At 42.4% G+C, this 15,238-nt stretch overlaps 1 protein-coding gene across 2 annotated transcripts in view; it reads right to left on the reverse strand.

Annotated features, from left to right (window-relative positions):
- LOC133507689 (guanine nucleotide-binding protein G(i) subunit alpha-2) overlaps positions 1 to 15,238 on the reverse strand; it is a 37,276-nt gene that overhangs the window by 5,556 nt on the left and 16,482 nt on the right. For both annotated transcript variants that reach the window (XM_061833001.1, XM_061833002.1), the window contains 4 exons: positions 11,226 to 11,268; positions 8,565 to 8,706; positions 5,915 to 6,075; positions 247 to 375 (listed from right to left, as the gene is read on the reverse strand). In XM_061833001.1, coding sequence (XP_061688985.1) covers positions 247 to 375; positions 5,915 to 6,075; positions 8,565 to 8,706; positions 11,226 to 11,268 — 475 coding nt within the window. The remainder of the gene's footprint in view (positions 1 to 246; positions 376 to 5,914; positions 6,076 to 8,564; positions 8,707 to 11,225; positions 11,269 to 15,238) is intronic.

Genomic DNA, 15,238 nt, shown 5'->3' on the forward strand with positions numbered 1-15,238 from the left:
CAGTTTATTTACTCTCCAGTAATCAGAATGATTAACATGCTGATTGCTGTCATAATTGGACCGATTGGCGCATTTCAAGGTTCTATCAATGCCGAAATGAGCACTTTGAGTTCAACGAGACGGGCAGCCTCCGTGACGGTTTTGTTTAAGAGCAGGTGTGCAGCGACCCGACGCGTTTTTACCGCGAGTAGGCGGCAGCGGGGGTCTGTTCAGAATGCAGGAAGATCGGCGACGGCGCAGCCTTACTTGAAGTGCAGCTCTTTGAAGGTGAAATGCGTCTCCACGATGCCGGTTGTCTTGACCCGGGTGCGCAGCACATCCTGCTGGGTGGGGATGTAATCGGCTTTGGCTATCCTCTCCAGATCGTTCAGGTAACTACAACGAGAGCGGGGGAGGGGGGGGAGGTTATTATTTCATGAAAAAATGTTTAAGATTAAAGAAAGAATGCACTGATTGCACCTTTTTACAAATCAAGTATAAATACAGTGATGCTTCAGTTATCGACCACAATCCATTCCAGTAAAACGTTCAAAAAGTGAATTGTTCAAAAACCAAATCGATGTTTCCCATTACAACGAATGGAAAAAGAAATCATGCGTTCCAAGCATAAAACATTTGGCTTTTTAAAGCATTTTTAAGCATTTCCCGATAATAAACTGCACAGTAGAAATACATGTAGTTTAAATACTTTATATAATAAAATAATGTAAGAAATATATTTATTTTTTGCTTAAAATGTATGCTTTAGTAGTAGCGTATGCTAGGCTGGGAGTGCATTGCCGTATCTGTAGCGACTCAGCCCCCAGCCTTGTAAACTTTTTTTTTACGAACAAAAGTGCAGAATAACTTTAAACAAACAATAATGCGGGGGAAAAAAAGCATTTCTTTGGAGCCGTGATTGGGGATAATACGAGATGATGAGAATGAGATGAGAAGAAAAACAACAGTCACTACTGGGACACGTCTGTGTACAGAGGCTGTGTTTATACAGAATAACAAAAGTGCGCTGGTTGCGCTGAGGGCGTAGATAATAACAAAACGCGTCGAGGGTGGGTCAACTGCTTGCACTGCGCGTGATGTTATTTCCGGGTTTTTTCAGGGGGTCATTCGAAGAGACAATAACAAAGCCTGTCGTGGGTGGGTCATCTGGTTGCGCTGCACGAATTATGTTATTTCCGGTTTTTTTCGGCGCCGTGGGAATTCACAACAAAGCGCGTCGTGGGTCAGCTGGTCTGGCCGCAAGTAATATGTTATTTCCAGGTTTTGTCGGGGGCGTTCGAATTCCAATTTTCATTCGAAATCAGAAGAAAAAAAATCTCAACATTTTCGTTCGAAAACGGGGACGTTCGAAAACCGAGGCTTTACAGTAGTTGCATCTGAGTCTTTGCCAATATGGATTTGAACAATATTTGAGAGCTTGCAATTAAGATGAAAATCAAATATCGCTCAAGAACAAAACCAAACAGTTTTCTGATCATTTCATAATTTTCACTCAAATCTAATGATTTTAGAGTAGCAATTTGTCAGTAAGCTGAAAATGAGGAAAATAAGGGAATTAGCCAAATTATTTGCTGTCAAATGACTCACTTTAATTTTTGTCATAAAATTTATTTTTTCTTAAAAATCACGGACTGATCTTCTTCTATAGAGTATTTCTTCTTATTTTCTGGTTTAACAGATGGGCCAAGTCTTTGTGCTGAGTTTATTTTCCAGACAACATCATCTACTTGTACGAAGCAGTCTGGAACGTCATTTCCGGCGTCCTGCACTTCTGTTTTTTTTTTTTTTTATCGTCTGGTTCCGATGCCTTCCAGGTCGAGCTGATACAGGACGATTTTTGTATGACATTTTAAGACAGGGTGAACATTTTCTGGAGCTACTGAGTAGATTGCCAAGATTTGATTCGACACTTGGTAAATCAACAGAGGACTCTTTTTAACGGGAGTGTGAAACGGGATGATGGATGAGGCCAAACGCAAACCAAACAAAGAATGATGCACTTCTCGGGGGAGATACCGCATCACCTGCTCAACAAAGGAGCAAATGTTCACTCAGCACCACATAAAGTGTTCCCAAAGCTGCCATTTTTCACTCTTTACAAAAAGGACATTACTGTTCAGAAGGTTATCGGCGCTTAATGATGGAAATTCTCCCGGGAGTTGGGAGTGTGCATGTTGAGTAGCTCCCGGATTTTGAGATTTGAATCGAAGGACTTCAAACGGACTTGTCTGAAAAAGGAACACAACTGAACCTCATGCGTCGTCAATTCTGGAATTTTGGACTCAGCTATATGTAGTTTGTACTGACCCCCTCCCACCCCCCCAGCCCCTGCCCCTGCCCTACACTACAAAGAACAGTATCAGAAATTATTTGCCTGCTACAAACGATGTCTTTGTGTCATAGACCAAGTCCCTGGCTGCATTTGATGTGCGAATCTTCCAACTGTTCACACAGGACAAGCAGTATAGAAAATGGATGGAAGGCTATTATAGCTCCTGCAGTGGCTGAAGGAGGAGTGGGGGGTGGGGAGGGGGTTTAGTCACGTGACTCTCTTGCTGCAGTAAATATGTCACATGGATTTCTTTTTTCAAATGTGCCAGACGTCGTTTTCCAGGGTTTGCCACGTTCCAAATGTCAAGCGCAATTTTTCCAAACATCCACGTATTGCTGTTCTATTATGAATTTGGCATCATACTGGTTTTAAATACAGCAGGAGCTAAGTAGGGCGGAAATGAATAATAGACGCAACTGGAACAATACGATTACAAAAGAAAGTCAAATCTCTGCCTCCGAGCTTTGCGGTGATAATCGTTCCCCGGACTAAATGTTACCGCAGACTCGTGCACTACTCCGTGTAGAAATAAGATGGTGCAAGGAGAGAGGATGTAAAAAAGAGAAGGTCCAACGTTTGAAATCATTTCGCACTTAAAAAGAAAATCAAGTGGAATGCGCTTAACTGTTGCTAACAATGTGACGAACGTACCACGACAGCACACCGAAGCTAAAGTATCGACACAAGCAAATTTAATGTATTCACCCACAGCGAGTTCCATCACTGACGGACGCAGCCGCCGACGCAGGTCAATTAAAATTTTTATCCGATTCCTCATCAATAGGCTAATGTGTAGAATAATTCATTCTAAAAATATTTGATAGGTGCAGCCAGTCGGCTAACAGCTAATGTTAAAGGGGTGACAAATAAATGAGGAAAAACATGAAACTAAGAGCACGACCGCAAGAAGATACATTTAATTTTTTGGCTAGTTACTATGGGATGCAGAAGAAAGCGCAGTCAAGTTTTTTAAAATGTCTGACACAAGAGGAAAGCAGAAGCTGAGGTCTGACAAAAGCTGCAATATTGCACAGCCAATAAAATTACTACAAGAAATTAAACGAGCTCTTAATCGACAGGTTGGAGATTATTGTGCATCTATAAACAAGCAATCAACATTGATTTCCATATTTGACATGAAATGAGACTAGGTTGCCGTATATTTTTGCTCTTCAAACATTTCATAATGATGTCAAACCAAAGATATGGTATAATCCATCCATCCATCCATCCATTTTCTTCGCCGCTTATCCTCACGAGGGTCGTGGGGAGCGCTGGAGCCTATCCCAGTTGTCAACGGGCGTGAGGCGGTGTAGACCCTTAACTGGTTGCCAGCCAATCGCAGGGCACATGGAGAGAAACAGCCACACTCACAATCACACCTAGGGGCAATTTAGAGTGTCCAATTAATGTTGCATGTTTTTGGGGATGTGGGAGGAAACCGGAGTGCCCGGAGAAAACCCACGCAGGCACGGGGAGAACATGCAAAATCCACACAGGCAGGTCCGGGATTGAACCCAGGACATGAGAACTGTGAGGCCAACACTTTCCAGCTGCTCCACCGTGCCGCCTTATGTTATATCCCCCCCCCCCCCCAAAAAAAAAAAAAAGCCTTGTTCAACTAATTAAGTAATTGTTTGGTTTTAAATGAGTCTCATCAAGAGTCATTATGCGCACTACTTGTCCTGCAAACATTCTACGGGAACAAAACATTTTCCAGCCGGCTGTCGGTCAGCAAGGGAGTGGAGGCGCATCTGTGCCTTCAGCCCGCCTCGCATGCGCCAGGGTTACTACATCATTATCATCAACATCCATCTTCATGGCCAGCTGGACGCTCGTCGAGCCTACTCAGCCTTCGTCTCATTCGCATGAAGTTGGACTATGAGCAGTCCCTGGACTTTAACGCATATGAATTCAAAATATATATCAATAACACTTTTAATTACCCTTTTTCTTTTTCCGCACTCCAGATGACACGGAACTATTATTACTGTCCTGTGTGTAATTCCTGGTGCAGAAATGACCCTGAAGTACAATTTTAGCTTAGGATAAGAAGAATAAAAAGGGATTTTGCTCAGTCAAGAGTCTCCAATTGTGGTTTTAAGAGCACGCAGTGAAAAACGCCATAGATGAGCTAATGATTTTTATTAATCTGCTAGTGTTATAACTCTTAATGTAACATATATTTGGATATAATCGGTGCAACAACACAGTTAGCACATTATCTGTCCTCTTTGAATATTGACCAATATCAAGTTGTGAAACTCTTCTTCATCTGTGTCTGTAGACTGCATTATACCCCCCCCCCCCACTCTTTAGTGATCAAGGCGCACATTGCAAATCCAAATGCTAGAACAGATTAATGCAATTCCCATTGTCTGAGCCGCTTATCCTCACAGGGGCCATGGGAGCGCTGGAGCCCATCCCAGCTGTCATCAGGCAGGAGGCGGGGTAAACCCTGCACCGGTTGCCAGCCAATCACAGGGCACGTATATTAAAAAAAAAAAAAACCTCATACAAATTCACATTCACACCTAGGGGCAATTTAGAGTTTTCAATCATTCATCCATCTATTTTCTTAGCTGCTTATCCTCACAAGGGTCGCGGGGAGCGCTGGAGCCTATCTCAGCCGTCAACGGGCAGGAGACAGGGTACACCCTGAACTGGTTGCCAGCCAATCGCAGGGCACATGGAGACAAACAGTCGCACTCACAATCACACCGAGGGGCAATATTGTGTCTAATTCATGTTGCATATTTTTGGGATGTGAGAGAAAACCGGAGTGACCGGAGGAATCCCAGGCAGGCACGGGGAGAACATGCAAACTCCACACACGCGGGTCTCGGAACTGTGAGGCCAACGCTTCACCAGCTGAGCCACCATGCTGCCCAATTCCCAATCAATACATCTGAGATCGGCTCCAGCACTCCCCATGACCCTTGTGAGGATAAGCAGCTAAGAAAATGGATGGATATATTTGAACTGATTATTAAAAGTGAGTGCCACCACCACTGGGTTTGCACTGGGTTACCCAATGCATGAAACCCGTCAGAGTTTTCTCAAGGTTGTAAGAATGAAAACAGCTCACCAGAGCAGCAGTAGCGGGGAGAAGTGCACTTTCAATAACGGGGGAAAGTATTCAGGGATTCATCATCACAAGGCCCGTTGCCGTAGTTTATCATTTTGTTTTGTTTTTCAGCCATCCGGCAAGATGATTGTGCTCATCTGCTCGCAATATTAAAGAACCAAATTGCATGGGAGGCTAAATAATTAGATAACAGATGATATCTTGCCGGTTCTCCATGGCTCTCCGGGGAGGTCAAAGTAGATTTTCCAGGGCAGACAGAACAAATGAAAGAGGTGCCATTGGATACGTCGCAAAATCTGCAGAAATATCTTTGCTGCCGCATGTGACGCAAAACATTCAATCGATAAATAAATACAACGAAGCAAAGAATAGTAGTGGAATAAAGTCTCTGTTATGCATGTATGTGAACAGATGCAAAAGTGGGACGACATCATTTCGTGGCAGCTTGAAAAGTAATATTTCCCAACCTGGAAATGTGCCATTCTTCCACTTACTATGCCGCCGAGTCGTTCAGCTGGTATTCCCGCGAGCGGGCGAAGCAGCTCTGGATCCCGCCGTCGGCCCACAGTCGCTGGATCACGTTGGATAGGTCGTCGGGCAGGACGCCCTGCTCCTCGGCGGCGGCGGACAGGGCAAAGAGTTGCTGGGCGTCGTCCTGCGGTTGGGTGGATGGGGGTAGGGGGCACACGAGCTGCTTTTCAAAATTTTGCCTCGTGAAATTGTCACACATCATGTCATCTAGCCTTGTATTTTAGCTAAGAAATATGTCAGGGGACACTTTTTTTTGTGCAAAATCTGTTTTTGTTTAATTGAACATAAAGCTGATATGTGGTGACTAATTTGGTTGTATGAATGCTAACAGGTGGATGCACAGATGACGCGTACCTCCTACCACAAAGATACATTTGTTGTAAGTGAATCATTTTCTGAGCAATTAAAGAAAAAGTGGATAATTAGAAATCTCACTGAGAAACGTGCACGCAACAACACCTCCAGGCAGTATTATTTGCTATTAATTAGTTAGCGTCGTAAATTTTCATTCCCATTACAAACATTTGAAAAACAAACTATCCTTTTTTCTCCATTTAATCAAATGTGCATCTCTCTTAAAACAAAACCCCCAAAAATGCAATTTAATGACAAATATAATGACAATATTTGCCTTAAATGCGTGCAGTCCTTTCGAAGGTGTCATGATGAGACTGAAAATATCAAATTATTACAATCATCTCACAATGCTACTGTCTCCCTTATATGGGACACCGGAGTCCTCAGACATGAGTTGCCATGGAAACAGTACAGAGAGCATGACCGGCGCATGTTAATTGTTTTATCATGCTTTACTGAGATTGTCAAGCAATTTTATTACTCACGATAAACAGAAGCTATATGTGATTTAAAAAAGGAAGCATGAACAATTTTATTTTCACCTTTAGTTATTTAGCGCTGATTCCATTCAAACCTGTACATTTTTTTCACATGAAATATGCTTTTTGGAAGAGATAATAGAAGCAAATACAGTCTCAAGCTGAGATTCAAACCCAGTACCTGCAGTTCCTCACCACTTGCTTATATATATATATATATATTTTTTTTTTTTTTTTTTTTTGCACACCACTTGTTTATAATACTACAATACCATAACTATACTGCAATTTCACGAGTAAATTATCGATTAAGTAAGAAATTGTGATAGCTAACATGGTCTCTCTCAAAACCACTGGAAATGCAACAATTTTCTTCTACACATTTGTCACGGTTCTTGCATAACCGTACGCCCACGCGCAGTCTATACTGGAAGTTTTAATATGGTGCAGCAGGTCCATTTAGCCAGCCAAGTCCAAAGACAACAGAATCCTTTTAAGCTTGAAAGGAAATCTGTTGGGACTTTCAAACGCCGTTGCGCACGCGTGAAGGGCAATGTGGACGACGCCAGCCGATTTTTGTTTTGCGGGTTTGTGCGTCTTCATTTCACTAATAATTAGTTTGGATTGTATGCATCCTGCGAGCGTGCGCTAATTATGGCGACGGCTAATTAAGCTGCTCCTTTGAAGCCTGAGGCCCAAGTCTCAGAAACACAAAATCATTGAGATAGTACAAATTGATGCGATACGTTGCAGGGAGGGGAAAGCCTCAACGGTGTTGAAAGCGGCAGAACACAGATTGACGCAGAACTGTTTCTTGCCACCCGAGACACTTGTGAGGATAAGCTGCTCAGATTATGGATGGATGTTTCTTCCAATTTACTGTATATGGAACCTTAGGTAACTACAATGTAATAACAGTCGTGTGAACCATTGCAGGTGCATACCACTCCAAACTACACTCGCAATAAAAAAAATTTTTTCCACCGGTGTGTCATGCATACTACACCTAAAAGAAAGTGGCCTATGTGAAATGATAAAGAATATCGTAGGCCACCCAAAGCCTGAAGAAGTCAAAGAATGTCATCATTATGGATGTGGGGAAAGTACCTGGGCAATTAAATAGCTCTGCTCAACAAATTGCCTCCCGGCATTTCTGAACGATAGAAAAAGAAAATGAAAATTGTTACGGAAACTGGTGGAAAAAAACGCAATAGTTCTTCACGTGGGTCAGTACCACTCTAATAGTGGAAATCGAATCTGAGCATTCCTATTAAGTCTATTTCAAAGAAATCCTTTCATTTCATTTACTTGTAATACAGATTCCATTCCTGTCAGTAGTGGCCAGGGGTGTTTGTTAACTCAACTGCAGATGGGTCGGGCAACACCTGCCAGAGTCTACTGGAATGGTCATGAATTACGCCATCCCTGCATAATGCTGGTTTATAATACATAGGAAGTTTTTTTTTTCCTATTAATTAATTTCAGAGTGCTTTGATGCTCCTGTTTTGGTGAGCAGCTGCGTTAGCAATGAAGTCCAGATTGCCTGAGCAATTCACGTTCACATATGAATGGCGGCGGTTTTTTTTTTTTTAAACTTACTGTTACCTCCCTTCATTTTCCTGCTGAGAAACAAGATGCATGTATTTGAACAGGGTGGGGCTACTTCAAGACTGAGAAACAAATTAAGGCTTAATTTCTTTTAGAAGTGGCGGAAACATCCGATGAACAATTCATCATAACATGCAGAGAAACGTTGTGTTTGCGGCCGGTATCTTACCACTCTGCTGGGGTTGCTGTAGTCTATCTCGAGGCTGACCATGGCTTTAACGATGGCCATGATGGACTGGATGGTATTACTGTAAACCACAGCTCTGTATTGCTTACATTCATCTTCCGAGTAGCCGTCTTCGTGGATAATCCTGAGGAGGTGTGAAGCGGACATAATTTACAAAAGGAATAAACATGCCATCTAAGAGTACTGTCATCGCCATTTGATTTTATTGATATTCGCTATAACCATAATTCCCGGCCTACAAAGCGCACCTGGTCATAAGCTTCGCCCAATACATTTGTAAAGGAATTACCATTTGGTACATACATACGCTGCAGCTGTGTAAAAGCTGCAAGTGCCCACATTGAAACCCACATTGAAATGGGATATTTATAAAGACGGGACACAGACTTTAACGCCAGTGCCGCCACGCTAATGCTAGCGGCACGCTAACACTAACACTAACGCCACACTAATACTAACCCGAGTGCCACTGCTGTAACGCTAGCACCGCGCTAACAGGGCCGGTTTAAAAAAAAAAAAAAAACATACCGGAAAAATCACTGAGACACGGCAGTAACATGCTAGCACAGCGGTAACAGGGCCGGACCGGTAAAAGTCACTTCCTCGGCACATATATTCTACCGGTCTCACTCTTACGTTTTCCGCTTGAGTGCCCCCTTGCGGCCATTAGAAATAATGCACAAATTAGTCGCATCACCGCATAAACCGCAGGGTAGAAAGCGTGTGAAAAAAGTTGCGGTTTATAGGCTGGAAATTACGGTAACAGATTTTTAAAAAAATAATGTTTTATTTTTTATTTATGTTTTTTTTTTTTTTTTGGAGGGTCTCAGGGATCTGGATTCTGTCCAAGATGACTTTGGTTGAGAGGCGCAAAAATCTCTCTCAAGGGAAAACAAGTTCTGCCGATGTACCTAATATTGCGTCCAGTGAGTCTGCAAGTCCCTCTCATTTAGCACGTTAGCGTGTTGGGTGTCCCGATGCTTGACAACACGTCGATCCCGCGTCCCAAGTCCGACTTTATCGATGTCATTACCGGGCACCTGAACGGGGAATTTAACTGTCCAATGCTGAGATGGAATCTCCCGGACTAATGAATCAGCCCGCAGAGGGAGAACGCAAGGTCGTAATCATATTAACTCTCAAGTGAAAAGTGCTCGCTGCTTGACAGCTGCAGTCATTCAGCAGACACGCAGCCTAATCTAGGAAAAGAATCGTTTTCCTCAGCGCCGTGCGCAGGATTCTTCTGCGTGTGGCGTTATATAATCAATTCATATTTGTTTCTAGCAGGCTGACACAGATGTGAGCGGGTGTGTTTGTGAGGAAATAAATCAACAAAATACAATACCAACACCCCCCAAAAAATTAGGTTTAAAAAAAAAAAAAAATGGTTACAGACTGTTGTTGCTCAGAGCTCATAAAAAATGGATCCGGTGCCCGGCTAGCCTGGAGGAGTGTGAATAATTAAGCCATTTAGGATCCTGGGTGTGTTGGGATTGGCACACAGGCACAACATCGCCCTGCTGTTCTTGCACTCTGTTTAGTAAAAAGAAAAGTGCAGCTAGGAGAGGCACAGGGTTAGCGTTATCCCATTGAGACACGGGAGCAGATTTTTGTTATCCAAACATTGCGTGTTTACTGCAAATATGGAGCTAGTGCAGAGGACGGATGGAGGATTATTGTCGTCTTCGGTGGCATTTAAAAAAAAAACAAACAAAAAAACATTAACAAGCTTTGTAGCCCATTCAATGACAATCAACCAACCAAGAATGGTTGCAAAATTCTACCAAATTTTGTTAATATGTATTTTGTATTTGGCCTGCAACTAGGGCAGAGTGTACCAGATGGAAGTCAGCTGGGATAGACTCCAACACATCCATGAGAAGATGGAAAATATATTGAAGAATTATTATCTTTTTTTATTTATATATTGAAGAATCATAATCTTGAATTTTAAAAAACAACACACACCAATAATGCAAATTTAAAACAATTTCCAGCCTACACATGCTTCAAAAACATGCTTAGAATACGTATTTTTAACTTAAAAAAGGACAAAACACATTATTGAACAAAAACAAAATAATTGTGTAAATGTCCCAAAATTGCCATATGGGCTAATTTATTGACGAGACATTTAACAAGTACATAAAAATCATTCAATAGATCACACTTTACACATTAAAACAGGGTCTAAAGTGGCAAACAAAAAAGTGCTTTTTTTAAATTGCTTTTTATTGAATAATTTTGAGTCAATTAGCTTTATGTAACCCAAAGGACCAAACAATGTTCATTCTTATGTTTGTATACGATGTCGAGTCTTTAAATGTCAGTTAATTTGTCTAAATTGTCCTTCACTTGCACGCAAAATGTTCCACTGAATTTTTACCCAGAGGCAGCCGGATAAACTTGACTTCACCAGAAATGTCCTGGACCTTTACGACCCGATAAGCAAATAAGCAAGTACTTTTCTGCCCAAATGCTGCAAGTTATGTCTGTTTTTTTTTTTTTTTTTATAAATATTTATTTATTTTATTCCATTGATCATTGACATAACCACAATAGTTTGGCAGAACATTCATTTTAGCACAGAAATCATTCGGGCACTACAGGGAAAATGGAGATTTATGAACATACGGTACTTACTTCATCTGCTTTACGATGGTGCTTTTCCCAGATTCCCCTGCACCTGTCGGGAATATGAAAGATTCAAGTTTAAAAAACAACAACAAAAAACTAGCTCAAAGATCTCTGTGAGGAGAACAAAGGATTGGAGGATCGGATTGGAGTTCAAACTATCTCCTAAAAAGCAAGTAACCGGCGTGTTGAACTGCACAAGTGCTCCTCTGGGTTTTCTGCCGTGTTGACATAAATTAATTTGTTGTGTATTTGCAACCAAATACTTTGGAGGACTGCGGTCAAAACTGTTTTTAGGAGCACGTAAAGGCTTGTAGGACACCGTCAAACCTTCAGACATACACTGTGGAATATTGACAAAACAGTGGGCGGTGCTTCCAACTTCGTAGTTTCTGGCAGTCAGTGTGATCACGGTCAGTTACCATGTGATCTTCTGTTTTAAGCAGGTAAAAAGTAATCTCCTGTAAAAATGAATGCATTTCTACATTATGAAAATCTTAATTTCTTTCAAACATTATATGGAGCGCTGTGTTTACGAAACATGTACATTTGACACTACGCAACGGCGTAATTGCGACCAACAATTAGGTAGCTGTTGTTGTTGTAGCCAAGTACGACGGTCGTTACTCCGTATCAAGGTCCAGAAACTGAACCACATGGGCCGGGGCGCTCCACAGGTGTTCCACCATTAGCGTGGTGGGTTTTTCAGCACAGTTGAAGAGATGATGCGTATCGTGGGGTTGGGGGGGCGACGTCACACAATGGACATTTATCGACGATGTTGTTGTCGAGTCGATGCAGATAGTTGTTGAGCTTGTTACACCAGCCCGAACGGAGTTGCGATAGCGTCGATGTCACGGTCTGCGGGAGTTGTCTTTTGGATTCGGCTACTGGAGGTGGGTAGCCGCTCAACACGATGTTGGGTTTGTAGCCGGCGATCCCGTCGCCTACGGTGGTTCGATGGATCGCCGAGAGGCCGCGCGTAGTCCTCTGCATCGACGGATGGCTGATGAACGTAGTGATTGATCGATGGCTCAATATCTCGCACGTTTTTTCGCTTCTTGCCTTGTCATCTAGTGATTAGGATGTCCGGCAAGGTAGCACAAAAGCGCGTATTGTTTCGTGACCATAACTTCTGCTCACGTACCGGAAGGAGTTTTGACTCAGCGTGTAGGTGATCGATGGCAGCCATTTTGTGGCAGCCGGTGGCGATTCCAAGGGCAGTGTTTTGAGGTTTCGTACTTGGGGGTTCGAGACTTTGGGCGACTCCAGGTGTGGAGAGGCATGGTGCAGGCACATAGATCCATCTCGAATGAGCACCACAGTTAGCTAGCTAGCTATAGCCACTGTGATGCTGTGTTCAGGGGTGTGCCGCCACACAGCCATGAGGAGCCGTTTATTTTGTCCATTTATGATCATCTTTTCATGGATATAACAAAGCCATGGGATATAAAATAGCCCACCCACTGCATTCTGCATCTTTTCTTAATCGTAAACAGTTCAGAAATGTTCTTTACAGTTTGCGTTAGCATTAGGGTTAGCGACTTTTTAACAGAGTTAGGGTTTAGGGTTAGGGTTGGCTTAGGTCCTTTTGTTGTGAGTCTCCAGTTAAGGCTGAAATAGTTATGATTAGCCAAAGAATTGTGATTCCGTTTGTTTCATAACTCTTACTGGCTTTTTGGGATTTAAAATGTGGTGTCGGAATGAATATTGGTCTCTCTGTGGACGCACATGTATGAAGGTCACTTTCCTGACTCCAGAATAAAATGTGGCCATTAATATTTTCGGCCCAACGGGAGATGAGCATGTGAACACTCGTGAAAAAGATGAGTGCAGCCTGATTCTCCTTTCTGAAGGTGGTTTTGAGGAAAATGGGACTATTGCTGTGTGGCTTCGAGGCGGGGGGGGGGGGGGGGAAGCATCAGCTTCTCATCTTGTTGTCACCACATGATGAAGAGTAAACTATTACCATTAGCTTGACATGATTCAAAATATTTAAGCTTTTACAAAATATCAAATCTGCGTTTTGTGTTTAGCTATATTAAATTTGTAGTTTCCTAGAAATACCTGACAAACAAACATTTGGGTGTGCATTCTGAGCAGGATGTCGATGTGATGTTGCAAGGGAAATCACTAGAAATCTAATTAACTTCCAGCCTCTCATCACACGGAGGTCAAATATTTACACGATGGTGTCAAGAGAGAACATCAAATGGCCCACGATGTGGAGTGTGTTCAGTTGCAATATTACAGATAAATCCGCAGCAGGATCTAACGACTGAAGGTAGTCTACGCCGCGGCAAGGACTGATCAGGAGTATGCAGTTTGCAGTTCTAGCGCAAAGCTCAATAAATATTCCCAGTATCTCAGACAGTGCCAGAATCATTTTGTGGTTCTTTTTGCTTTCCCGGCCCAGGCGTCTTAGGAGTCGTAACTTGAGCTGTGTAATATGAGGATGCCAAGTGTGCGGGCAGCGGGAAAACAAAACAGAACCGCCACTATCAACGCAGACAGAATTCCCACTATGCTTTTCATCCCTCATTTCTCATTTCTTTGCATTTTACGATTGTCCTACGAAGCATAGTGTGAACATTTTATGGCAAAAGTGAGGTTGTACATATTAGTTAAACACTCATAAGTGCCTACATTTGCCCTCTGATTAGCCGGCGACCACTCCAGGGTGACCAATGCAGGCTGTGGCCCGCCTCTCTCCCAAAGACAGCTGGGATAGGCTCCAGCCCCCCCCCCCCGTGACCCCGACGAGGAAAAACTGCTCTGAAAATGGATGGATGAAGGTTTACTGGGGTTTCTTTAGTCAGCAAGTTATAAAATCAACTTGGCTTGTGTTTTTCCATTTTTAAATATTAAACATACATGGAAAATGATTTGTGGATAAAATCATGCAAAACCTCAATTCAGAACGTTTCAAAGTATTTGATATGTGTATTTTGTGTTGTTTTTTTTTTGGGGGGGGGGGCTTTTTGTGACATTGCAAAAAAATGCGTTACGACAAGAACAACGCCAGATACTTAAGTTTATGGAATAATGTAATTGTTTTGATTAATGGAATAATTTGATTAACCTCTGTGGTGAGAGTTGACTAAAAATGGAGGCAAATCTAAGATATCTCGTAAAAGTATCAGCTCATCATGTTGCAGATTTGTCCTGGCAGTTCAACGCGAGTGTTCAACATTTTTTTTGCTCGATAATAGCATTGGTTAACTTATTGAGGTTTGGGGGGAAGCCTGTAGATTTAATACAGATGTTTAATGTAAAACTTTGGTAGCTGGAACAGATCAGTTGTAAATCGGAGGATGACGCTCATGGTGTTTGATGGGGTTTAGATCAGGGTTAGTCAAGTTCTTCCACACCAAATTTATCAAAGCACCACCTTGTACACCATTCAACAGAAAAGGGAGTAATTTATTTCAGAGGTGTGCACCAAGACTTGCTCTTATAACACCCCCCCCCCAAAAAAAGCAACCTTTGTGCTTACACGTTTATTGAACTTTCAGAATGAAAAAAAAGAATTATGAATAAATAAGTACTCTCAAACTTTTAAACTCTTCACCAGTTTGATTTTCAAAAGGTTCTATCATGGGAGAGTCTGCACAGACTGTCAGTTCGAGATTCATTTTAAAGCTCTCCCCGTACTGATTAATAATACATGAGATTTATAATAGTGGACCATCTGCAAGCATCCCACTGCTATTAAGAAAATCCATACTGAAGCACTGACAATAGACACCGCATCACCGGCTTCTCCGCAATCCGATTCACCTTTAAATGAAAGACGGCAGACGCGGACTGTCACAACATCGTGAATAGATTGACTTTTGCCACACAAAAAAAAATTCCAGCACCTTTACATCTCCGCATTCAGCAGGTCGCAGTTTGTAGTTGCAAGCGGCTTGGACGCAATTCATCTCATCCTGGCCCGCCGCCACCCTCAGCCCGATGGTGTCATGACCGTTCGCTACCAACGAGCTTTTACAGCCATTTAAAAGGTTAACCTCCTGTGG

The sequence above is a fragment of the Syngnathoides biaculeatus genome, chromosome 10 (genome assembly GCF_019802595.1).
Source record: "Syngnathoides biaculeatus isolate LvHL_M chromosome 10, ASM1980259v1, whole genome shotgun sequence".
NCBI lineage: Eukaryota > Metazoa > Chordata > Actinopteri > Syngnathiformes > Syngnathidae > Syngnathoides > Syngnathoides biaculeatus.